Here is a 27,736-nt window from a genome sequence, read left to right on the forward strand (position 1 = left end):
TTCTATTCCCACATAAGACTACATGCTAGAAAATGGTATGTTCATGATTCAAACTCGGATTCCAATACACCAGCCTGGGATAAAGTTATTTTAGGAAAGGAAGAGAAGGAGGAAGACTCTATAACTGTTTTTATTGTCATTTAATGGTGGGAATTCTTGAATTATACAATATTGATTAAAATAAGTTTATAGTTTCTTGAATGATTTGTAAAATATACAAAAATACAGCATAAAACTTAAACACCACAGCTGGTAGTCATACGGCTCCTCAAGGATAAAGACTATAACCTTTTCCCCCACTATTAATAAAAATGACTACATGTATTGGTATTTTAGGCAATTAAGATTAAGTACTTCTCTTTCTAAAATAAAACACAAATTGCAACTAGGTGAGTTACAACCAAGTGAGTGATCAATAAGACAGGAGTTAGTATTTAAGAACTATCAGGAATAATGGAAGGAACACAGTCTTGAGTAATTGAAATGTTTGGTAGCTGAATTAACTTTAAGTTCATAAGGCATGGGGGCAGAATACACTTTGATTTAGTGAGAAAATGAGATGAAGGGCATGTCAAGCCACCTGCCACAAACACCTGCAGGACCTGAGTCGGCTGCTAGAAGTCCAGTATCTAGCTTTAGCTGGCTTTAAATCTCTCATACATCGATGTCAAAACACTGGCATAAATGCCTGGAAACTAAATTCAGAAGAGGGATTCTGTCTTTAGCATTTTTCTTGCCTTTGCTTTGACAGATGGAAAAATCTACTTCTAAAAAGTTTTCAAAAGAATCTTTATTTGATTGTTGCTATATTGATTCTAGGGTAGCCAGATTATAGAAGAGATGGTACAAAAATTATGGAACTAGTTACAGATTATTTGCATGTGGCGTGTAGAAACAGGAAGTGAGAAAATTCTTAGACACCTGGGGTGGCTATTCACAGTGTGGCAGAACACTAGCAGAGATCACAGACTTGGAGATTTTTAAGGTCCTTTCTGCCTTAAAATGCTATGATTATCATACAAAAGGAAGCAGATTCCAACTGTTAAAAAATAAAATTCAAGTGAGTAAATTTTTAAGATCTTAATTGGCTTTATTCAGTGATTCATGAATCAGGCTGTATCCCATCTAGCAATAGAAAAGAGCTCCGAAGAGCTCTACAGAATGATTATAGGCAAAAGGGGGTAGGACAAGGAAATTACTAGCAAAGAGTGGGTGGTTTCAGGCAAGGTCGCCTTCCTTTAGGAGATGGCAGGGGTCTATCAGGCAGATTACCTCACCAGTGTTGACCAGGTAATTTTAGATTCCCTGGTTCAAGATCCCATTCCTGGGTGATGTCAAAACTATAATTAAGTTAGGTATTAAGTCTCAGTTTGGTGATGTGAGCTTAGTACAAGTGACTCCATTTTGAGCCTGCTGTCTCTTTTATTAACAAAATAATAAATATTTATATTTGGAGATGTTAGGAGTTTGAAAACTTTAGTTGGGAATGAGTAGTATTGAAATGATTAATAAAGACCAGAAAAGGTCTAAACCAATAATTAAGATTTATATATAACTAGTTTTTATACACTATGAATATTACCTTGTAGACAGAAAGAAACTGAGGTAAAATGCATAAGTGTGACAATCAGGCTCATCTACCTAATAGCAAGACTCAGAACAAAAGAAGGAAAGGGGGACGGAAACTTAACTAAGCTTCTACTCTGTATAGATACTTAACCTGTATTGTTTCCTTTCATCCTAACAATAACCCTGTGAAGTAGATATTATCATTCCATTTTATGGCCAAGAAAACCAAGACTCAAGAGAGATTAAATATGCCAAAGTTCATTACTGATAAATAATGAAGCAATCTAGGGCCATTACTTGAACCCAATTTTAGGCTTTTTTGCATCTCTGAAATCTAGCTCCTTCATTACGAAAAGGCAAGTGTGTAATTTAACCTTTCCTTCTCCTGAGGACAGCAAAAGAATTAATAATTTTGTTGATATTATTATACTAAGATCCTGAAAGTCTTATTACACAAATATAAATAAATAAATAATTTGTACGTACTGTAAAGTACTTGAAGAAAGGGTCTGCATAAAGAACACCAGAACAACTTAGGAATGCAGACAGATGATCTTCCCTAAGCAGCTTAGGTTACTACAGTTGGTGGAGAACTCAGGGACCACTTAGCTCAAGCTCCTAATTTCACACATAGAGAAAATGAAGCATAATGGTAAGGAACAAAGTCCCAGCTCTATGCTTCTAACTGTGTGCTCCTGCTTAAGTTAGTTAACATCTCTAGGCCTCAGGCCTGGAGGGATAATAAAAAGAGAATAAGAATAGTACCTTACTAACAGGGTGTTGTGATGATTACAGAGACAATATACATCAAAATTTTAACACAGTTATCTGGCACACAATAGGTAATAAATAAATGACAGACATTATTATTACTACTTTTCAAAGACTCAAAGGGAGTAAATAATCTGAGAACCTGTTCATTGTTTTAACACTCTTCTATAGCACCCTGGAAATACAAGTGAAAACTATTTAACACTCAGACCCACAGCTAGAATAAGAGTCATCAGGGGTCACATTCTCACCATTGGTAGGTTTCTGTCAGTCCTGACCTGTAAAAGGAAAACAACAAAATTATTTCAGAGAATGGCAATAAGATAAATATACTAATCACCAAACATTTATTCTGGGTTGTGTGCACAGTGCTCTTTATAAAGAAGTACACACCAAAACCTGTGCTCTTAAATAACATGCAATGCAGTTAAGAAGCCGAGCCTTTATTAGGTGGTAAGAAAGGTAGGATAACCAATAGTAAGAAAACCAATAGTCCAAGGTATTATCAAATAATAAATGCTATAGAAGGAAAGTATGGTCCAGAGCCCAAAAGAAGGGCTTCATTTGAGATAAATTTATCATCCTGTGACATAGAAAAGTACTATTACTACTATATAGGGTTGTTGAAAGGCACACACAGACAAGTGATGTAGAGACACAATTTTCTTTCCACAATATTAAAACAATAATACAGATTCTGAGGCTGCCTTCATAATATGGCTGCAAATTGGTTTTTGCCTATGTGAGAAATGTTAATAAAACTTAAAGCTCTTAGTACTCATGAAATTTAGTTTCAGCCCTTACAAGTGTCTGGGACCACTGTGTACCTCAAAGTGATCAAGATTATGAAAAATTCAAATATACAAAAATATGAAAAACATGAACAGAAGTCACAGACAGATCTCTGAGACAGGTAAACACATATATCCACTTCATTAGGAAAGACAAATTTGGGTATTATCAGATATTAGGTAAACATTTAATGTTATGAGGAAAGGTTTCCTGAAGGAAGGAAGCAAGCAAAGAAAACAGACCAATTAATCTTTCAACAGATGAAGTTCCTTGCCATGTGTGATTTTTATTGTGCTTTAAAAAAAAAACAGAAAATCTTCAAATTCTTTCCATCTAAGGAGTTTTACCATCACTTCAATTCCACGATTTTTCCAGGACTTTTTAACACTGTAGTAATACTAAGGAGTTAGTAGTCTATGTGATAAAAGAGTCCTCCCAGAACATATTTATCCCCTTTCTTCTGGACACTAACCTAACAGAGCCGTTCAAATGACTGGGATTACAGAACCAAGTTACTCAACAGATTCATAGGTTCGGATCTTGGAAAATCAACAACTTTTTAAGCATTTCTCCATTAGGAAAAGAAGGCCTTAACAAATGGCTAATTTAATAAACATGTCAAACAATCATGACTTTTCCAGGTTACTGTGAAACTTAGTATTATCTGGAGAGAAAGATTAAGCCTTCAACATGGGAAAGTCATTTTTTAAAATAGTCTGGCACAGTAAAAGTGGAAACCATGGAAAACAGAGGTTTATAACCTTGGTTAGTTTAGGAAGTCATTGTGGGTTGTTGGCAGACCATGCATATACAGGAGTGGTGGTTCGATTAGAAACATGATTCCCTCCTCCTCATCTCCAAAACATTTTCTGGTGTTTATGGATACATTTCCCAGGTCTCAAACAGTGAGTTAAAATAAAGTTATTCAAATACCTAAATCAAGATGCTTACATAGTAGAAAACCTGAGGAAGGGAAAACTGCTTATTCTAAATTCTAGCTTAGTGGATATTTTTAGTTTCTTTCTCCCTCCATCTTTATCCTTTCCCTGGTTCAGAGACTGTCCTTATGCCCTGTAGGAGTCTGCCAATCATAATTTAGAGTTAAACACACACACACACACAAAGTGAAGAACAAACTTTAAGGGGGAAAATTTTCCTTTTCTATCATTAACTTTTTAAAAAAAATTTATTTAATTAATTTATTTATTTTTGGCAGTGTTGGGTCTTCGTTGCTGCACATGGGCTTTCTCTAGTTGCGGCAAGCAAGGGCTACTCTTTGTTGTGGTGTGCGGGCTTCTCTCTTTGTGGTGGCTTCTCTTGTTGAGGAGCATGGGCTCTAGATGCGTGGGCTTCAGTAGTTGTGGCACACGGGCTCTAGAGCACAGGCTCAGTAGTTGTGTCACATGGGCTTAGCTGCTCTGTGGCATGTGGGATCTTCCCGGACCAGGGCTCAAACCTGTGTCCCCTGCATCGGCAGGCGGATTCTTAACCACTGCACCACCAGGGAAAGCCCTCTATCATTAACTTTTTTTTTTTTGCGGTACGCGGGCCTCTCACTGTTGTGGCCTCTCCCGTTGCAGAGCACAGGCTCCGGACACGCAGGCTCACTGGCCATGGCTCACGTGCCCAGCTGCTCTGCGGCATGCGGGATCTTCCCGGACCAGGGCACGAACACCGTGTCCCCTGCATCGGCAGGCGGACTCTCAACCACTGCGCCACCAGGGAAGCTCTATCATTAACTTTTAAAAAAGCTATTTCCATAGGGAGAGATAGATACAAATAGTGGCAAAAAATCATTGTGTTTCATATAATAGTTCTAGTCTTTCAGAAAGAGAAGCTCAGAGAAGTTAAGTAACAACTTGCTCAAGGTCACACAGAATCTGAGATCCAAGTCTGTCAGGAGCTACGGCCCATGCGCTATTCTCTGTTAGTTTGCCATGACTGCCTTTGAGTGCCCCATCCCCAATTTCTGAATTCTGTTTCTTCTACGTCTCACCAATACCTGGCCAATCGCTGTTCTAAGAAATGGTACCGTTCTTCTCTGAGGCTTCCCCCAAAGAGTTCTCCAACTCCAGGAACCAGAAGATCAACAGCAGCAACCTAAAAAGGAAAAAACTCATAAACAACATTCCATTTTCAGAGCATTCCAAAAACTGTCAGCTTCTGAAGCAAGTGGAACGTTTAACATTTTGACAACTGGCTATTTAACTGCTTACCAGAATCTTATTTATGTTACCTGTTCATGTCCCCTGTTTTAATACCAAATGTTTAATATTATCTTTAGAATACAAAATGCAGGTGGACAGTTTCCCCTCTGGCACCATTTATGCAGTATACTTAACAAAAATGTGTTTTCTGCACAAATGTGAGACAAATGTTAATTATAAAAATGTGGGAAGTATTAAAAATTATGAAATATTAAAAAACACCTACTAGCATGCAGAAGCAATTACATGTTGGCATATTTTCTTTCAGGTTTTTCTTCTTATATGTTTAAAGAGTACAGCAGAGATCAAATTACATATAAAATTTACCATTCTAATTGTCTTAGCCAATATTATTCAATAAATATTCTTCCTATGTCAGTAAAAATACTTTGCATACTTAATGTTTTAACAGCTTCACAGTTTATTGTTTAGAAGTATCATAGTTTATTTAATAGTTTATTTAACTTCTTTCCTTTTGTTGAACATTTAAGGTGTGTGTGTGTGTGACAGTGTGTCTGTCTTTTCTCTTATAAATAATGTGGCATTGAAGTTTTTCTTTAATTTGGAGTATGTTAGGACATGTAAAATATGTTCTGATCATTAATCAAATTTAAACAAAGAGATACCACTTCGGAGTTATCAAAATGGTGAAGATAAACAACATAAACAATATGGATTAGAGAATGCATAGACCAATACTCTCGTACATCTGATACAACCTTTCTGGTGAGCAACTTGGCAAAAGATAATCAAAGCCTTAAAAACGCAATATGCTTCGACTCAGCAACAGGAGTTCTAGGAACTAGTTCTAACAAAATCATCAGAGATGCAAAAAAAAAAAGATCAACGCACAGGATGTTATTTGTATTTTATTTTCTGCAATAGAGGTGTGTTACACTTTCATAATAAAACAACAAAAATTTTTTGATAGGGGAAAATGGTAGCTTGATGTTTTAATTTGTATCTCTTCACTTACTAGTAATATTTACTTTTTGAGAATGTTTATTTGCTGTCTATATTATTTTGTGACTTAGCAATTCTTTTCTTGGGGTGGGGGGAACAAAGGGGGACCAGGCAGACATTTTTAGGGCCAAGAATCTGAAGGCACAAAACTCAGAAAGATTTATTTTACAAATGAAAAATTAGGAACCCATAAAACACATTTAATAACACATAAAACACTTAAGCTTTAAATGTCACGTTATACTATGAACTCTTTTCTTAAACTCTGCCTTACTTTACTATTAAGCCATTCTCCTGTTTCCTGATTTCAGAATTTTTGACTGATATCTAGTTTATAAATAATTAAGATTAATAAAGAATGTAATAATTTAAGAATGTGTACCAAATGCTACATAATCCTCAGTACTATCATAAAGAGAGAACACGAGACATGATTTTCATCCATCAGCTGAATCAAAGTGAGAGCAAATGGAAATTTACTAGTGGTTTCTACTTTTACAGAATCTCCTACCACTCAATAAGCTCGTGAGGAGTAAGCGTACAAACATGCCTTTTTCACACTACCACTGCTGGTTGACTACATTTTAGTAATTCTTCTATGAACCTGGAAGACCTAAAATGAACAGGCAAGTATTTTAGAATGTGGATTTGGTGACTCAGACAGGATAGTAGGTAATGAAACACACAGCTTTGGCTAGGTAAACAAGAGAGCTTTACTAATGTGAAGAGCAAATTCTCATAGGCTATACAATTAATAGAGCTGGACTCCAATCAGGACCCTGCAGTTACCCCTTCTTTTCTCAGAGAAAGGAGAAGATCAAGGGAGTTTTTATGGCCACAGAAGGACAGGTATCATTATTTACTAGTATACTGCTTTTAGACCTGGCTAAAATATGCTAGGAGCTAAGAGACACATGATGAAAAATTTGTTCTTAACGTCAATCCAGAGTTTTAAATTTGGAGTTACAGGCAATCAGGGTTGGAAGAGAACAGACAGCCAAGTGGCTCTCTGGCCTTTGCTTGAAAATATTTAAGCAAATATTTAATATAATTACACTAATTGTTTACTAACATTTAATGTACTATATTAATATTAATAAACTTAACAAAACTATTTAAGGGAACCAAGACCCCTGAAATATAGCATTCCATCCTTGTGTAGCTCTGTCAGAAAGGACAGGTATATTCAAAATCTATCATTTCAACGTTTTTGAAGTAAGGGCAACTCCAAGGTACAAAGGTGTACAGAGATTGATTCAGGTACTGCAAGTACATGCAAAGCTTTAAGAGCCAGAACTAAAAAAGTCCACTGCCTCAAAAGAAAACAAAATGCTGAGGAATCAGCTATTAAGGAAAAATAAGAAGTAGGCAGTCCAGCAGAGGCTGGTGGCCAGTGATGAGGAAGTGAAGCAAGCCTTGATGCATCAAACAAGAGATCCATTTCTTGCTTGGTCCTGCTGCTAACACAGCTAAAACAAGCAAAAACCCTTTTTGGATCTTAGCATTTTTTGCAGGTCTAAATTATGTCAACTTTGGACCTTAGGTTTTTTTAATGCTATTTTTAGAGGAGTGTAAGACTCATATTTATCTTTGATTACAAACCTCCTTTGTATTAATATTTGATTTCCCTCTATCTCCCAACAGTTATACTCCCCTAGTTATGACAACCAAAAAAGTCTCCAGACATTGCTGAATGTCTCCTGGGTGGGGGTAAGGGGGAACAAAATAACCCGATTGAGAAACACTGCTTTACATCAATGAATTGGATTTTTAAAACTTATGCTGCATGTCCATCCTGGCTTGAAACGATAAAAAAGGCTTCTTTCTGAGGTATTGCTGATCTTGTGGCCGATGGGAAAAAAGAGCACGATGAGAATGTAGTAAAAGCATTTGTCCAGAAGTAATGTATGTAGGTCATGTTTGCTCCCAATTCTTGGCCAATGTAAGCCACATGCAAGTCACGAAGCTCATGTCAATGGGGCAGGGAAGTAAATACCCCTGCCCCCACCTCCCGAGGGCGGAGCGGCAACCATTTATGTATAATAAAACAATTTACCAGGTAGCTTTTCCCCCCACCCACTTGGGCTCTTCCACTTCCACTTTCCCAACCAATTTCTCATTGTTAATTAGAATTCAGGTCAGAATAGCAGTTCCCCTATTTCCTTCCTCTGTACTCTGGGAAAGGAACTTATCAGTAGGAAAGAACTTACCAAATAGTCTATTTTAGTTGAATAAAAAGTTTAGAAGATCAAGCCCCACATCACTACTAATTTTGTGACATGCAGAAGGAAGACATCCTCATCTATGTCCTTTCTTTGTCTGGATGGTCTGAAAATTCACACTCTCAGGCAGGAGAATTTCCTGTATGTTTTCTTGACATGGAGAGTAAAGTTGCTTCCCCTCTTAGGAGCTGTGTACCTTTTAAGTAAGGCATTCCACTTAATGCCTCATCAATGTTCCATGACTACAGGTTACTATTTCTTTTTTATGAAGGATAGATTTATCTCTTGGTGAAGAAAGGCCCACAAAGGCCTTCTTCTCCTCTCTTCCTACATATAATCTTCTTCTCTTTTCTGTTACTTTAGGTTTCCCTTCAACAATATCAGATCTGTTTACGTCCTGCTTTCCTTTTATGTTTACGTCCTGCTTTCCTTTTATAATGAGATCTTCCAATCTACCTAGAGGTTCTGCACACTTTCTGAGAACCTATAGTATAGTAAAGTATTCCTCAAATATAAATAATGACATTTACATCAGTAGACACAGAGTGGCACTTTCTTCTGATATGATATAAAAAAAGACTGCATTCCCTAAAGATCACTATAACAATCCCCTCAATTTCCACACTTCTTAGTTAAGGCTGAGATTCCAGATAGGATTCTTCTATCTGTGTCTCCACCTGGTAACTACTGGGCTAATTACTACAGAAACTGCCTGTTTCTCCAGGGCTCTAGGGGAGGTAAAAGGCACATACAGATATAATACAAATCACGACATAGGGGTGAACAAAGTACAAAATGTGGAGCGACTCACACACATTTCTTGAGAAGTAATGAGAAAAACTTGGTTTTGTGTTTGCCAAGTGACGGGTGGTAAGGCAGTTAGAGTGCAAAAGGCTGAAAACAAGCAAGTTGCCCAGATCATTAGCAGGTGATTAGTTTGCCAAGATGGGCTGGCAGGACTGTGGTTTACAGGAGTCTAAAGCTAGCTTAAAGAGCCAGGGGCTGAGCAATCCTGCCCTTGATGAGGAAGTGAGAATCCACAGGCCGCACAGGGAAATGTCCTCTTAATTCAAAGCTGACCAAATTTCACTTAAAATCTCCACTGTGTTCCTGTGCATCTTTGGGAGACTTGAAATAAATAGAAGGACTTTAGTTCTGCTGTCCTCTCACTCTCCTACACAGTTCTCAATGAAGGCTACAAATTATATATATATATATATATATATATATATATATATATATATATATATTTTTTTTTTTTTTTTTTTAAGCTACAAATATTTTTACTACACCCTTCACTAACTTCTTTAGTCTTAAAACTTATTCCACTTTGGGCACATCTTCTAGGCCAGAATGCTGTCTGGCACATCTTCCTCCACTGTGTATGAGTTTTGATTTTGCTTAAGTCACACAGCTATAGCAGCATGCTGTCTAGAAATAGTGTGTGTTGGTATTTAAGCTGAACAGCCCTGGTCTCTATTTATGACGCTCCCTTTTGACTCCTACTCTTTGATTCCAATAGTGTACTGAAAAGAAAACTCAGCCCTTGAATTAAAAAATGAACAGGCTAGATAGGAACAAGGCCTTTAATATTTAATATATAACCTCTTCTATGCTAACTTCAAAGAGAGGGGAAAAAAGTTTAATGTCCCATCTTCTGCTACCTATTTTTAAATATTGATGAAAAACAGAAACCGAACACCTCCCTATTCAGTTTCTCACAGGTGCTACCAACAATGGAGTAATATTATGTACTATTATCAAAGGAAGAAGACTGTTTCACAAATCACAGGAAATAAATTTGTGGTTTAAGCCTCTATGAGCTTTTGCTCTAACTGCTGATACAGATAGTATCTAGCCCCTAAAAGCAATGAGGTGCAGCTAGGAAAGAGAGCCTTCCAGATGTGACAGTGTGAAGATGCAGATGGGCTACATGTAACAAGGAATGAAAATGGCCTTTGGATAGTAAAATGGCTCGTCTGGGAGCATTTTAGATGGACTGAAATGCATACTTTCTACTTCGACATACATTCCCAGGATAGTCATTAGTCCTAGATATGGGCAAAATTGGAAATTCCCTTCATCACTATTTCTGTTGGTTTGAGGCTCAAGTTATTTTGATGCAGGTCGGTTAATTAGCCCCAAGCTCAGGGAAATTCATTGGATACCCCTTGGTTGAGTACTCTTCCTTCCAAGTTGACTTCGCAATATGTACTTTACTGAGCGCCCACTAATGCTTTAATTTTTATGATTTACTAAGTAATACTGATAAAATTTAAAAAATTAGAACATTACCCGGTGATCTTGGCATCCTATCAGGGACTGTTGGGCAGTCACTTTTCATAATCACACATGGCTTCTCTGTGAAGCCAATACCCTAAATGAATATTTGCCACCTGCCTTTGGAGGACTTATGCAGGACCCAAATTCAGGGGCATATAGCATTTTGCATGTTTGCTTAGATTCATTTTATTTAGGCCCATGATCTGTCCCCTTCAAATGATCAAATATGTTTGATAATTTACAAGTTATTCTTATATATCCAAATGAGCAAAGACTTAAGCTACCTGAGATCAGAGAATTTTAGAGCTGGTTAGTACACTGTAGGTCACTTAATCCAATTCTCTGATTTTATGGAGGGAGAAATTGAGGCTCAGAGATTGGAGAAACTTGCCTAAGGCCATAAACATAACTAGTGAGAGAGGTGGCTTTCAAACCCGGCACTAGTAACTTCTTAGCCCAGTGTACTTTTCACCATTACATGCTCCATACCATTATTATTATTATTATTTTTTGGAGGGGGTGAGGGAAAGAAAGAAAGAAAAAGAAACTATACCTGTAAAAATATACCATATTACTATTCATTACCTCTGGCCAAATGTTACAAGCATAGGTTACACATTCTCCTATACTTCTCTCTTGATTTTCTAAAGAAGGCAACTGTGAAACACACCTGTTTTAATTTTTTTAGATTGAATTGCACCCTTTGCAGAAACTCTTGCAACCCTACTCATAACCCATTATTGCACCCCTACTAAAAGAAACACAGAATTTAGTTAGCTGACCCAAAGCCTGTTCATTCGCCACTGGAAAAAATAAAGTAGGGATGGAAGCAGACACTTTATATTAATATAGGTTGGTTGAAAAGAAATCTAGGCTGCTTATGAATCAATGTTGTAAATTAAGTAAATTATATTTTAATAAATTAGCTCTGAGAAGCTATAAGCTTTAGCACTGCATAAATTACAAAAGTACACTAAAGTTTATTATAATGCCTTCAGGTTTCAGGCTGTGAGACCACATTATTAGAGAGACTTGGGACTTCCCTGGTGGTGCAGTGGTTAAGAATCCACCTGCCAATGCAGGGGACACGGGTTCGAGCCCTGGGCTGGGAAGATCCCACATGCCACAGGGCAACTAAGTCCGTGCACCACAACTACTGAGCCTGTGCTCTAGAGACCGTGAGCCACAACTACTGAGCCTGTGTGCCACAACGACTGAAGCCTGTGCGCCTAGAGCCCATGCTCCGCAACAAGAGAAGCCACTGCAATGAGAAGCCCGTGCACTGCAACAAAGAGTAGCCCCCGCTCGCTGCAACTAGAGGAAGCCCGCGTGCAGCAACAAAGACCCAACACAGCCAAAAATAAATAAATAAATTAAATAAATAAATTTAAAAAAAGATAGAGAGACTCGTCATAATGAAGGCCTCCCGGTACTTCTAAAGGTACTATCTGTGACTGCGGTCTACGAGAGAACTGCCTTTTAAGGAATCTTATATAATGGCACGTTATGATGTGGCATCCCCCACCGCAACACACACATATTTTAATGTTACTGGGCTGTAACACAATAAAGATTTTATCAAAATTTAGAAGGAAAGGGGACTTCACACTTATTGACTACCTACCACCTCAAACACTAGGCTGTGTACTTTTCATATATTATTAACTATGGGTTAATTCAATCCCCATAATCCTGGAAAATATTATCATCTTATTTTTACAGATGGGAAAATAAGACTCAAAGAAATTAGGTGGTTTATCTAAGATCACATAGTTTATAACACAAAGACCTGAGACCTGAAACCAAGAGTGCCTGATTCTAAAGCTCCTGGACTTTCCTATATGCCACATTGCCATCACTCAAAAAAATTTGAGTAAAACCTGCTCTTTAGCTTCCCAGGAACTTCCTTAGTAAATCATGTCACTTTCTCACTACTTCTCCACTATGGGTCTAAAACTGTGTTGGGCTTGATTCATCCATCCATTCATCCACCCACCTACACATCACCAAATAGATATCAGGTGCCTGCTATGTCCCAGGCATTATGCTAGGCACTAGGATACACTGATAAGTGAAAAAAAGGTCCTCAAGTCCTTTGGCATAGAGAAAAGAGTCACTAATTAAACAGTCATGCAAATAACTGTAAAATTACAACTGTGTTAAGGATTATGATGGATTAAAAGTTAGTAGTTCTGGGTCTGAAATTCAACATGGTACCACTGTACTGTCTAACAGGTCTCTGACTCAGTCTGGAGGATCAAGGAAGGTTTCTCTGGGGAAATGATTACTGAGAAGAGATCCGAAGAGTAAGTAAAATTAGGTGAAAAAGACTGTCCTAGATTGAGGGAAGACTATGTGCAAAGATCCTGTGACGAGGGAAAGTCCTGCCTATCTGAAGACACGAGACGGGAGCAGCCAGACTACACTGGGGCTTGTAGGCCAAATAAAGGATCTTGATTTTTATTCTAAGAGTAATGGGAGGCCACTGAACGGTTTTTAGAAGGGAGAGAACATGATCAGATTTACCTTTTCTAAAAGCTCATGCTGAAATGGGGAGAACGGACTCAGAGGAAGAAAGAATGGATACAGGAAGACCAGGCAGGAGGCTACTGAAGTAGTCTGGGCAAGAGATAATGGTATGTTAATGCAGAAAGGCAAAAGTGGAAATAAAGAGAAGTAGATGGATTGGAGATTTATTTACAAGTATAAAAATGACAGAACTTAGTTTCAGTATGGGAAGTGAGAGAGAGGAAGATTTCAAAGATGACTCAGGAATCTGGCTTGCACAATTAGATGAGCACAGAATATTCAAAGAAAATCAAATGTGGTGGAAGAAGGGGAAAAGAAGTGAAATCATGGGTTCAGTTTTGGGTATGTTAAGTGTGAGATGGTTTTACAATATGTAAATAGCAATAAGATGAGTCCAGAGCTCAGAGGAAAAGTCTGGATTCGAAACATAAATTTCTGATTGTGTGAAAATATACAGTAAGCTGTGGGTACTGATGAAATCATTTGGGGAGAGAAAAGAAGACCTAGGATGGAGGCTTGAGGAATTCCAACATCTAGTGGATTAGTAGAAGAGGATGAACCTGTATAGGAGACTGAGAAAGAATAACCCACTGAGAAGGGAAGAAAACTGGGAGAATGCTGTCACAAAAGCCAAAGAAGGAGGAAGTGTTAAGAATAACAAAGTCACAAATAGTGATGAATAAGGCTGAGAGGTGAAGTAAAAGACAGACTTTTTTAAAAAAAAAAAGTCTGCTGGGCTTAATAACATAACAATTATTACAGAGCTTCAGTGGTATGATGAGAGGGAATGATTAGTTGTCTGAATAGAAGTCACATTAGAGGGATGAGGAATGAGTGGCATATACTGTGGTGGTTATAAAACATTCACCATCCTGAAAAAGAACCTCATGTGAGAAAGCAAAACTTATACAGAGACTACAAAAAATAGATCAATGCAATCAGTTTTACTAATTCTTTAAATACTACAGAAATCTAGAATAAAGGAAGGCTCAAGGAGACTGGGTAACTTAGGGAAGTCTTCACAGAGAAGGAAAGCCTTAACCATTTTTTTTTTAACATCTTTAATGGAGTATAACTGCTTTACAATGGTGTGTTACTTTCTGCTTTATAACAAAGTGAACCAGTTATACATATACATATGTTCCCATATCTCTTCCCTCTTGCGTCTCCATCCCTCCCACCCTCCCTATCCCACCCCTCTAAGTGGTCAGAAAGCACCGAGCTGATCTCCCTGTGCATGTGGCTGCTTCCCACTAGCTATCTAATTTACATTTGGTAGTGTATATATGTCCATGCCACTCTCTCACTTTGTCCCAGTTTACCCTTCCCCCTCCCCGTGTCCTTAAGTCCATTCTCTAGTAGGTCTGCGTCTTTATTCCTGTCTTGCGCCTAGGTTCTTCATGACCATTTTTTTCTTTTTTTTTTAGATTCCATATATATGTGTTAGCATACAGGATTTGTTTTTCTCTTTCTGACTTACTTCACTCTGTATGACAGACTCTAGGTCCTTCCACCTCACTACAAATAACTCAATTTCGTTTCTTTTTATGGCTGAGTAATATTCCATTGTATATATGTGCCACATCTTCTTTACCCATTCATCTGTCGATGGACACTTAGGTTGCTTCCATGTCCTGGCTATTGTAAACAGAGCTGCAATGAACATTGTGGTACATGAATCTTTTTGAATTATGGTTTTCTCAGGGTGTATACCCAGTATTGGGATTGCTGGGTCGTATGGTAGTTCTGTTTTTAGTTTTTTAAGGAACCGCCATACTATTCTCCATAGTGACTGTATCAATTTACATTCCCACCAACAGTGCAAGAGGGTTCCCTTTTCTCCACCACCCTCTCCAGCATTCATTGTTTCTAGATTTTTTGATGATGGCCATGCCGACCAGTGTGAGGTGTTACCTCATTGTAGTTTTGATTTGCATTTCTCTAATTACTAGTGATGTTGAGCATCCTTTCATGTGTTTGTTGGCAATCTGTATGTCTTCTTTGGAGAAATGTTTGTTTAGGTCTTCTGCCCACTTTTGGATTGGGTTGTTTATTTTTTTGATATTGAGCTGCATAAGCTGCTTGTAAATTTTGTAGATTAATCCTTTATCAGGTGCTTCATCTGCAAATAATTTCTCCCATTCTGAAGGTTGTCTTTTTGTCTTGTTTATGGTTTCCTTTGCTGTGCAAAAGTTTTTAAGTTTCATTAAGTCCCATTTGTTTATTTTTGTTTTTATTTCCATTTCTCTAGGAGGTGGGTCAAAAAGGATCTTGCTGTGATTTATGTCAGAGTGTTCTGCCTATGTTTTCCTCTGATGGTTTGATAGTGTCTGGCCTTACATTTAGGTCTTTAATCCATTTTGAGTTTACTTTTGTGTATGGTGTTAGGCAGTGTTCTAATTTCATTCTTTTACATGTAGCTGTCCAGTTTTCCCAGCAACACTTAACGAGGAGGCTGTCTTTTCTCCATTGTATATTCTTGCCTCCTTTATCAAAGATAAGGTGACCATATGTGCGTGGGTTTATCTCTGGGCCTTCTATCTTGTTCCATTAATCTATATGTCTGTTTCTGTGCCAGTACCATACTGTCTTCATTACTGTAGCTTTGTAGTATAGTCTGAAGTCAGGGAGCCTGATTCCTCCAGCTCTGTGTTTCTTTCTCAAGATTGCCTTGGCTATTCGGGATCTTTTGTGTTTCCATACAAATTGTGAAATTTTTGGTTCTAGTTTTGTGAAAAATGCCAGTGGTAGTTTGATAGGGATTGCACTGAATCTGTAGATTGCTTTGGGTAGTAGGGTCACTTTCACACTGTTGATTCTTCCAATCCCAGAACTTGGTATATCTCTCCATCTATTTGTATCATCTTTAATTTCTTTCATCAGTGTCTTGTAATTTTCTGCATACAGGTCTTTAGTCTCCTTAGGTAGGTTTATTCCTAGATATTTTATTCTTTTTGTTGCAATGGTAAATGGGAGTGTTTTCTTGATTTCACTTTCAGATTTTTCATCATTAGTGTATAGGAATGCCAGAGATTTCTGTGCATTAATTTTGTATCCTGCTACTTTACCAAATTCATTGATTAGCTCTAGTAGTTTTCTGGTAGCATCTTTAGGATTCTCTATGTATAGTATCATGTCATCTGCAAACAGTGACAGCTTTACTTCTTCTTTTCTGATTTGTATTCCTTTTATTTCTTTTTCTTCTCTGATTGTTGTGGCTAAAACTTCCAAAACTAGGTTGAGTAAGAGTGGTGAGAGTGGGCAACCTTGTCTTGCTCCTGATCTTAGTGGAAATGCTTTCAGTTTTTCACCACTGGGGACGATGTTGGCTGTGGGTTTGTCATATATGGTCTTTATTATGTTGAGGAAAGTTCCCTCTATGCCTACTTTCTGGAGAGTTTTTATCATAAATGGGTGTTGAATTTTGTCAAAAGCTTTCTCTGCATCTATTGAGATGATCATATGGTTTTTCTCCTTCAATTTGTTAATATGGTGTATCACATTGATTTGCGTATATTGAAGAATCCTTGCATTCCTGGGTTAAACCCCACTTGATCATGGTGTATGATCCTTTTAATGCGCTGTTGGATTCTGTTTGCTAGTATTTTGTTGAGAATTTTTGCATCTATGTTCATCAGTGATATTGGCCTGTCGTTTTCTTTCTTTGTGACATCTTTGTCTGGTTTTGGTATCAGGGTGATAGTGGCCTTGTAGAATGAGTTTGGGAGTGTTCCTCCCTCTGCTATATTTTGGAAGAGTTTGAGAAGGTTAGGTGTTAGCTCTTCTCTAAATGTTTGATAGAATTCGCCTGTGAAGACATCTGGTCCTGGACTTTTGTTTATTGGAAGATTTTTAATCAGTTTCAATTTCAGTGCTTGTGATTGGTCTGTTCATATTTTCTATTTCTTCCTGGTTCAGTCTCAGAACGTTGTGTGTTTCTTAGAATTTGTCCAGTTCTTCCAGGTTGTCCATTTTATTGGCATATACTTGCTTGTAGTAATCTCTCATGATCGTTTGTATTCCTGCAGTGTCAGTTGTTACTTCTCCTTTTTCATTTCTAATTCTATTGATTTGAGTCTTCTCCCTTTTTTTCTTGGTGAGTCTGGATAATGGTTTATCAATTTTGTTTATCTTCTCAAAGAATCAGCTTTTAGTTTTATTGATCTTTGCTATCGTTTCCTTCATTTCTTTTTCATTTATTTCTGATCTGATCTTTATGATTTCTTTCTTTCTGCTAACTTTGGGGTTTTGTTTGTTCTTCTTTCTCTAACTTCTTTAGGTGTAAGGTTAGGTTGTTGATTTGAGATGTTTCTTGTTTCTTAAGGTAGGATTGTATTGCTACAAACTTCCCTCTTAGAACTGCTTTAAGCATAGTTAGTTTTTTTTTTTTTTTTTTTTGCAGTACGCAGGCCTCTCACTGTTGTGGCCTCTCCCGTTGCGGAGCACAGGCTCCGGACGTGCAGGCCTAGCCGCTCCGCGGCATGTGGGATCTTCCTGGGCCGGGGCATGAACCCGTGACCCCTGCATCGGCAGGTGGACTCTCAACCACTGCGCCACCAGGGAAGCCCCAGAGTATTTTTAAGAAGTGCAAAACTGAATGACTGAAAAGTGTTCTACTTCGGGAAATTATGAGAAGAATACATGATGTGTGTGTACTGGGGAAGGGAGGTGGAAGTGGGATAGGGTGGAGTGATACAAAAGCCAAGAGATACAGACACAGGCCTCTGTTTTGTGGTGTAGGCTCAATATTGAATTATCTAAGATTGGATAATCTATGCCCTAGTCACTCTCATTTTTTTGCTGCTAACCTGTGGGCCTATTCATTTCTCATAATCGATTATACCAGAGGGTTGGTAGGGAAAAGAGGAAGTAAGAATCATAAATCAATTGTGTTGCTCATTGGTTTTGGATAATGCTGGTGTGAAAAGTGGGGATGCGTAAAATCGGTGGCTAAACTGTAATTTTATATCTGTGATTTTGAGGCAGAGTGATAGAGTGGAAGAGAACACAGGCTTCAGAGCCAGAGGGAATCAGGTTTGAATACGAGCTCTGTCACTTACCACCCATGTAGCCTTGGGAAATGTAATTGGTCTCTTTGCACCCCAGTTTTCTATATGTAAAATGGGAGAAACAATGAGTTTCTTGTTAAGGCTGTTTTGCGACTTAGAGATGAGATGAAAGTGTTTACCTCATACTAACTGGAGGCTAATATTGTTGTTGTTGTTGTTTTTCGGCCATGCCATGTGGCATGTGGGATCTTAGTTTCCTGACCTGTGGTTGAACCCGTGGCTCCCTGCAGTGGAAGCGTGGAGTCTAAATGACTGGACCACCAGGGAAGTCTCCTAATATTGCTTTGGTAACACTGTAATCTGAGAGAAGACAGGAAGTACATTCAAAGAGATAACCTTATATACTAAGACGAGGTCATTTAATTTACTGGTAGGTCCTGATCTACATTTTCTTACTGGTGTTTATCTAGATGCAAGTGAAAAATACAAGATGGCAAAGTTTAGGTTTGGGACCTTTTTTGAGATAAAGATAATATATTTGTCTCACAGACTTTTACAATTAATGATATTAAATATATAACTCTCCAATACATATTTAAAGAGTCAAATATATTCTTATTCTGTATTACTGTCAATTTTGTGAAGGAGAGAAGAGACAAAAAAGAAAAAGGAAAAAGGAAACAAGAAGAATAAAAACCAACTGTAGTTGAGGGGTAAAGAAAGAACAGAGGACAAGAAAGGCTAAAGAGAGCAGACAGACAGACAGACAGACAAGAGACAAGACAGGCAGAGAGAGAAGAGACGGTTGGAAGAGGGCTGACCAAGTGGAGAATCCGCCCAGACCTCTTCGATCCCTCCATAGCCTTCCCCTCACTACTTCTATTTGATAGCCAAAGTACTCTAGGCTGCCTGCTGTTCCAAGCTAGCTCTTCCTTTGCCCGATCATGCCACTACTGTTATCTCTTGCCCAACATCTCCCCCACACTGCAGTCTCCTAATCAGTATTTGCTAGGAGACCGGGCACATTGCTCTACAGCGCTCTAGGGCTCTCAGTAATTTAAAAAAACAAAACAAAACACACTTCCATTTGCATCTGCTTAACTGAGGACACCCTACGATAGAAATGAGGGAGTATGCTTATAGAACATTGGGATCTTCTTTGGGAACCCATTTTTAGAGGTGCCTTTGAGAAATGTTATCATTTTAAGAGATATAAAGAGTGAATGATATAATTTCAGAAAATATACCAAAGGATAAATGAAATTAAATCAAGGGAAAAACTGCAGGCTCTGAGATGACTAACCCCAATTTATTTAATGTCTTTTCTTACTGTGTGCTGAGGGCTGTCTTCATTATCCCTCATGTAGAAGGGCTTGAGTGCTAATGGATAATTAATGACAAAGACTGGTATGTCGCCACAGTGCTTCACCAGGTACTTTTCATGTTCAGTGTGTAGATCAGCACCCCACTGTAATGAGAAAAAAGAAATTACCAAAGGAGAAGACAGAGCTGAAAGATATAATGCAGGACCTAAAAATAACCTGTATCAGTGCCAAGGGCTTCTTCTCCCTGAGGATCAGGGATGTGTGGAGCTGTCTGCTGAGGTTACACAGACAAATAAACTAGAGAGAGATGTGTTAACAAGAGAATCCAAAGGCCTGGAATGATGAAAGCTGAAACTAGTAAACACTACGCTTTCTGTGCCCCATCTCAGGGAGCAGCATTTAGCAGATAAATAGCATCTGTAGTAAAACACAGTATGCTTTCCATGGTGTATAAAAGCTGATTCAGAATCATAATTTTTATTAATATTGCCAAGAGCTTCTTCTACAGTTACTGTCCCTAAGTTTCAGGAAATTAAATGATGAAAGATAATATTCCTAATATTGAGTCTATCTCTGGCTAGATGGCTTCTCCCAGTGCCTTTTTTTTTTTTGATAAAAGAGTCAACTAATATATCAGATGCTCTCTGTTGAATATTTAATAACACTGTTAATCTATTTATTCAGCAAATACTAATGTGCCTATTAAACCCCAAGTACCATGCTAGGTACTGGAAACTGGTAAGAAAAACAAAATCCCTGAGTTCATGAAGCTTCCAGGATGGGAGACAAACATTAAACAAAAAATTATACAAAGAAGTCAGTTGATTATAAATATAACAAGCACAGGGCACTCGTAACTTAAAGAGAGCATCTGACTTAACTGGGAATGGAACTGGTGTAAGGAATAGTTTGAAGACAAAGGTATTAGATTCTTAACATTATCTTACTATTCCCACTTGTCTGGCAATATCTTAATTATAGGAAAGAAGCACTGGCATAGGAATTATGTGCATTATGTGCATGTCCACTGATAAATCATGTGGCTTTTCCAGACCTATAACCTTACCCATAAAATAAAGGAGTCCTGGGAAAAAACAAAAACACACAAAGCTCAGTGTTTTTCAAAGTGGATCACAAATCAGAAGCCTCTATAAAGTTCAACGGAAAAAGAAACGTGTTTAATGTGTTGCCTAAACTTACTTGATCACATAACCTCTTCTGTCTGTCAACTGTTAACATCATTCAGAACATACTTTGGGAAACACTGAACTAGTTGATTTCTACACTGATATTCTACGATTACCATTCTTTCTAAGGAATTTCATCTTCCTAAACTTGGGAAACTTCTTTATAACCCTTTTGTCACTGCTATTCCAAATGATATGATTCTACTTCAAAATTATTTTTCATTCTAAATATTTCAATGAGGTTAGGCAAACATCAAAAAAAGCCAATGTACAGATATGCAAATACTACATACACACTGCTAGTAAGAGAAATAAGGTTATTTTAAAGGATTCTTAATGAAATCAGATACTATGAGAAACATATTTTCATACATACATACATATATATATAAATACTACCTCTGGAGTGAAGGTGAAGTTCTGGGATGCCTGCTTTAAGATCTCCACCGCCTCAGTATAAGAAATGCTGGAGAGAAACAGGGTAAAAGCAGAGAAAGGTTAATGGCTGTTGTTAACTAGTGCATCTGAAAACTGTGAAAGACCTATTCTCATACAGTCTTTGAGATCATATCTGAGTATCAAATGATTGTAAAAATGATTATTGAGTAATCAGGAATTAAGGTTGACCTATGAAAGTCTGATCAGCATGAAGAGAAATGGCCATTCAATAATCCCACTCCTGATCCACTTGCAGTGTACAGAGAGAAGCTAGTCACTTAAGCGAGTAAAGATTTTCTCTGAATTCATGTTATGCTAATGCCCTAAAAGGTGTGAAATACTGAGGCTAAAAGAGCAAAACTCTCTCCCTAAAGCTGTCATTCATTCATCCAACATATACCTAGCACTTACTATGTGCTAGGTATCATTCTAGGCACTGGAGATACAGTAAATAAAAACAAAGATCCCCTGCCTTTATGGAGTCGCTATCCGTGTGTGTGTGTGTCTGTGTATGTGTGTGGCTATGTGTGTGTGTGTGTATGTACACGCACAATGGGGATAAGAAAGATAAACAAATAAACAGAAATAAACCAGGGAGCTATTGGTGCTATGAAGAAAAACAAGGCAAGATAAAAAGAAAGAAGGTATTTGAGGGGTGCTATTTTAGATAAGATGGTCAATTCAAGGCCAATTCAGGCCAATTCAAGAATGCCAGAAAATTAGATTGGAAAGGTAGTCAGAGGTCAGATCCTATGAACTCTTTCAGGCCATCGTAAGGCTTTTTAAATATATCCTAGTATTGTACGACTGTTTAGGAAAAATATCATTTTTGGTTACCTCAGTAAGAGACCATCATGCCTAACGCAAGCCAAACCAAGAATTTGTTTTAACAGTTTGGATAGGTGATATATGCACATAGTTTTAAAAAAAAAAATCAAGGGGAATAAAAGAGTATACATCTTTCTTCCATCCCTGTCCCATAGCTACCTAGTTCCTCTCCTCACACACAATTACTGTTATTGGTTTCTTGTGTATCCTTCCAGAGGGTTTTGTGCATCTATAAGCAAATATTAATACTCAATCTCCCCTTTTTTATAGATGGCAGCCATAGCATACATATCATACACACTCTTTTACACTTTTCTTACTCAATAATATACCTTGCAGATCTTTACATACCAGTATATGAAGATCTTCACTTTTTGAGCTATTACATAACATTCCACTTTGTGGATGTATCCTAATTAGTTTAACCAGTCATCTATCGATGGATATTTCAGCTGTTTCCAATCTTCTGCTATTATAAATCATGACTACATATACCTAATTTATGCTCATACTGATTTTGCACATGGAAAAAATGGAATTGTTGGATTCAAGAGTATTTGCATTTGCAGTTTTCATAATTTTGAAAGACACCACCAAAGATATTGTTCCCCTTTTACAGGGTTTTTCCAATTTATGCCCACCAATAGTATATGAAAATGTCAGTTTCTCTATGTTCTCTGCAACAGTATTCTGCATGACTAAAAACAAAAATCTACAAACTTTCTGAAGGACTCTGAGTTAAAAAATAACCTAACAAACTTATTCTCTGAAGCAAAAATGAAGTTCATATCTATAATAACTAACTGGAAAGAGTTGTGTCATAGAGTACAAATAAAGCCCCCAAAGCTATATTTTGAGTGATAGGTTTTTTAGAAGATGGAAATTCTATTCAAACTAAAATCTAGTATTAAATAACAGATAATTTCTAAGGTAAGAATGGTGTTGGTGTTGATAGTAGTAATAATTTTTAAATGAGCATTTTACAGAAGGGAAACTGAAGCTTAGAGAGGATCAATAACTTGCCAAAAATCACTCATGTAAGTAAGAAGTAAACCTTGATGTGCTGACTCCAGAGTCTAAGCTCTTAACTGCTGAGATAATGCCTAAACCACTTGGAGTTTCATATGTTCTATCAAAATAAAAGATAATGGGCTCTGGGTTCTGCCTTTGACTCTACCACTTAGTAACTATGTAAATCATTTCACCTCAATGAAAGCATTTTATAAATTTTTGTATTTTATACAAAACTCTAAAAATACAAACATTAAAAAATTAAGTATTTGTACTTATAAAATAAGGAGACTGGGCTATATTAAGCTCTTGTCTGCTTAGAAATTCTATTGTTCTATTCTATCAATTACTTGATATGATCTACTCATTATACTGAGAAATATAAGAGCAGTCAAAATGGGAAGCACTAGAATTTTGTGCCATTGATATGTTAGTTACATTATTAAGAAAAAAAGGACTCTCATGTCTAAATATCTCTTGTTATTCTAGATGTTCTGCCCCACACTCCTCCCATACCTTAAGCTGAGGCAGAACTTTCAAGTTCAAATTACAGTCCTGACACTGGATATCCTTAATGGCCTTCATCAACTCTCTACTAACTTTTCTTGGTATGTACAGGGAATAATATTTCTTCTCCTTCCCAGAAACTATTTCCAAAGTGCTTTGAGGAAAGAAGAAGACATTGTGATATTGTGTGATACAATATCAAACTACCTTCATATTTCAAATTTTCTGTTGTTGAATGAAGAAAATTGTTCTGAAACTGTTGGAGTACAACTGCTAAGTTACAGAGATTATTATTAGCATTCTTTGCCTCAAATTCACACAAATAAATGCCGAGCAAATAAAAAGGTAAGTACTCTATATTTTTAAAGCCTTAATACTATAAAGGAAATGTAAAATAAGTGTGTTCTATTTCTGCTTAATAAAGGCTAAATTCAAAGACTACACAAGTCCTTTAAATAATATACTTTCATATAAAACAATTATAACAAGTACTCAAGAACACTGAAATCTATTCAAAAGAATACAAGTCATATGGTATCTTGCGTGTGGGTGTGGACATGTATGCATGTGTATTTCGGGGTGCATCTTGATTCTAATTCATCATGCTTAGGTCTACTCTCATCTTCTCTCATGGCTTTTAAAATCTCTGGTTTCAAAGTCTACAAACCCCCTCCATGTCTGGTACCCTCCACCCTGAGAATCCTCAGCATCATGTAATTTACGTACACCCTCTGGTGTTCAGTTCCCTCTGTTTCTAGCTCCTGGAACTTCTCATATATTCTAGTGAACTCAACAATGCATTTAAAAGGATTTAATAATATTTTAACTAGCATTTTTAGATGTTTTATAGCAGGAGGGTTTTCATGTTATCTAGTCTTTGACATATTGCTTAAGCAGCATTTGAACATTTCAACAAAATAAGACAGACAAGTTATCACTTCATAGATGAGAAAACTGAAGCTCAGAAAGGTTAAAGATTTACTATTAGTCAAATTCGTAGTTGTAATTAAATAATTATTCATGCAAATATTTAACTATTCATCTTTTTCTCTAGATGCTAAACTCCATAAAAGGACTAATCCATGCCTATTTTCACTACTGAATCCTCAATGACTAGCACAGTGCCTAACTCATAGAAGGTAGTCAATAAATATTTGTTGAAAAATATGAATTCACTCATTAATGGCTAATAAGTGGTAGAGGCAGGACTAGAATCCAGGTCCTCTGAAACACAGTTCACTATACTCAGTGCATAAGTAAAACAAACAAGCCTCTGACCATGCGGAGGTGACGACACCAAAAAAAAAAAAACATCACACATATAAATTTAATCTACAACTATGATTTCGTGCTGTGTGGAATGGATGATGGTGATAGCAATGACTGATATGGCACAGCCCATGTTCACATCCTGAGTATTTTACAGACATGGATTCTGAAGCACAACAGTTAGATGATATGTAAGGGTCATAAAGGTAGTGGGGGAGCTACAACTACTCTAGCATTAATTCCAGTGCCCTTTCAGATATATGAAGTACACTGGTTGAAAGCATGAGCTTTGAAATCAGATGACCATGAGTTTGAATCCCCACTTCATCTTTTACTCGCCTAATATCTTTTGAGTTGATGCTTCATCTACAGAAGGGCAACAATAACTACTCACAGAGTTGTTGTGAAGATACAATGAAATACAATGTATTTAAAGTTTATCGCTGTCTGGCACATAGTAAATATTCAATAAATGGTGGATATTTTTCCCCAATCTTAGATCTTATTAGACAGAAGCTGGATAACTTCTCTTAAGATATCCCTAGTTTTCTGTTACCAGTACAGATTCCTTGGGATGCCTAATTTACTTCTTCCCTTACCTACTTAATTACAACTTTTATCAATATGCTTATGTCCATAACTCTCCTGTAGACTCCAGGCCCATACACTCAAACTGCCTACCCAACGTCTAACTGGATGTCTGAAAAGTATCTCAGTCTTAACATGACACCTCATGATGATGAGCCTGACATCGCCCCTCTCTCTCCACCCCCCACTACTCTACGGCTTCCCCCATCTCTGTTAATAGCAACTCCACTTCTATAGCTGTGTAAGTCAAAAGGCTTGAAGTCACTCTTAACTCTCCTTCTCTCTCTTTTTCACTCTCAGTAAATCCTGTTTGCTGTATCTTTAAAATATATCCAGAATAGGACAATTTCACCTACCTCCATTGTTACCATCCTGGTCTGTGACGGTTAATTTTATGTATAAAGTTGGCTGGGCTACAGTACTCAGATATTTGGTCAAACATTCAGGATATTTCTGAGATGGTGTTTTTTTGGATGAGGTTAACATTTAAATCAGTGGATCCTGAGTAAAGAAGATTACCCTCCATAACAACATCCAACCAGTTGAAGGCCTTGCTAGAACAAAGACTGGCCTCCTCCAAGAAAGAAGGAATCTGCCAGCAGACTGCCTTTGACTTGGCTCCTCCCTGAGTCTCCAGCCTGCTGGACCACTCCAACAGATTTTTAACTTGCCCAGCCTCTACAATTGTGTGAGCTAATTCCTTAAAATAAATCTTTATATACACACATCGTGTTGGTCTTGTTTCTCTGGAGAACCCTGACTTATACAAGGTTCAAACCACCATCTACTTGCGCCTAGGTGACTGTAACAATCTCCTCCTTGCTTTGCTGCTCTCACTCTTGTCCTACTACAGCCAATTCTCAACAGATAGCCAGAGCGATCCTATTAAATCCAATTGAGATCTTGTCAGATCTCTGCACAGTGCCCTTCAATAGCTTTCCCACCTCACCCAAGTAAAAATCCAGACTCTTCACAGTGCCCTACAAGGCCCCACCTGATTTCCCTACCTCCCTCATCCTTTCTTACTTTATCTTCGTACCCTCTTCCCTTACTCACTCTTCACTGTTACTTGAACATGTCAGGCATGCTCCAACCTCAGGGTCTTTGTACTTGTTATTCCCTCTGCCTGGAATATTCTTTTCCCACTTACCCATATAACTAGTTCTCTTACTTTACTTTCTTGAGATCTTTACTCAAAAATCATCTCAGTGAGATCTTCCCTGCCGTGCTACCTAAAATTTCTACCTCCTCATTCTTCCTTTGGCTTATCTTCTTTCTCTTCTCTGGTTTTTTTCCCCATAAGTATTACTCATTTTCACAGACTATACGTTTCACTTATTTGTCTCTTGGCTATTATTACCTCCACCAGAAATATAAGCTCAGTGAAGGCATGGAATTTTATCTGCTTTGTCCACTGTTTTTAAACAGTTTTTAGATTTTAGGACAATGCCTGGCACATAGTAAACATTCAATATACACTTAAGTGAAAGGAAAAGTTTCAAAAGCCTTCACTTGTACTTCATTGCCCTTCGATTCTCTATCACGGGGCTCCTATTTCCTCCTTTTCTGATCCCACAGCTGCTGCCTTGTTATTGGGTCAGGCTCAACGACTCATCATTTTTAACTGGTAGCCTGAAGGTCTAGGCTGATACCTGATATTCTCAGCTAAGTCTGCCAAGTTTTTCTTATTCCCCTTCTCAAGGACAGGTTGAATTCTTTATTCTCTTAGAAGAAAAACTTCCTAAACTTAAGATAGCAAGGGAAAAATGATACTAACTTATGTTCAGAGACAATTTTCTTTTCTTCAGATTATCAAACTTACTTCCTCTACACATTGTAAATACCCTGAATACTAAGTCTTATATGAATTATTTGTACTGCATATGAGAAGTTGCTTGTTGTTTTTTCCATATCAAGTATGTGTTTCATAATAAACTGTGAAAAGAATAGCCTATCTGATTAATATGGTTGGTTGAATAAACCACCAGTCCAATAACAAGTTCTACTTGAACAGGATTATAGTGGAAATGAAGCAATAATGTATGTGCTATATTTAAAACACAGATCTTTAGGTTTTAAAATAGTGGCTAAAAAAACAATTCAGAATATATTTTCAGATTTTAGCAAGCAAAGGTAAAGAAAAAGAAGGAAGACTGAAATAAGAGAAAAATAGAGGGGCAGACATTACATGTACCTATCTTAAAAGCATGTTTTTTAATCAAGCCAGATTTTGATTAC

The 27,736-nt window shown here is 37.3% G+C and overlaps 1 protein-coding gene across 4 annotated transcripts in view; it reads right to left on the reverse strand.

The window, feature by feature from the left end:
• The window catches only part of NARS2 (asparaginyl-tRNA synthetase 2, mitochondrial), a 150,423-nt gene that overhangs the window by 16,448 nt on the left and 106,239 nt on the right, over positions 1-27,736 (reverse strand). For 2 of the 4 annotated variants that reach the window (XR_016393857.1, XM_022593918.2), the window contains exons 10-13: positions 21,257-21,323; positions 19,676-19,813; positions 5,135-5,232; positions 2,592-2,618 (exon numbers count right to left, since the gene is read on the reverse strand). Coding sequence is in view for 3 of the 4 variants with exons in the window: in XM_022593918.2 (XP_022449626.1) it covers positions 2,592-2,618; positions 5,135-5,232; positions 19,676-19,813; positions 21,257-21,323 (330 nt within the window). In the remaining variant the exon portion in view is untranslated. The remainder of the gene's footprint in view (positions 1-2,591; positions 2,619-5,134; positions 5,233-19,675; positions 19,814-21,256; positions 21,324-27,736) is intronic. The other 2 variants (XM_089915355.1, XM_089915354.1) reach the window with 2 other exon arrangements.

This window comes from Delphinapterus leucas, chromosome 7 (assembly GCF_059928025.1).
Source record: "Delphinapterus leucas isolate spDelLeu-1000000601 "Yukka" chromosome 7, BTC_Dleu_Yukka2, whole genome shotgun sequence".
NCBI classification, from domain to species: Eukaryota; Metazoa; Chordata; class Mammalia; order Artiodactyla; family Monodontidae; genus Delphinapterus; species Delphinapterus leucas.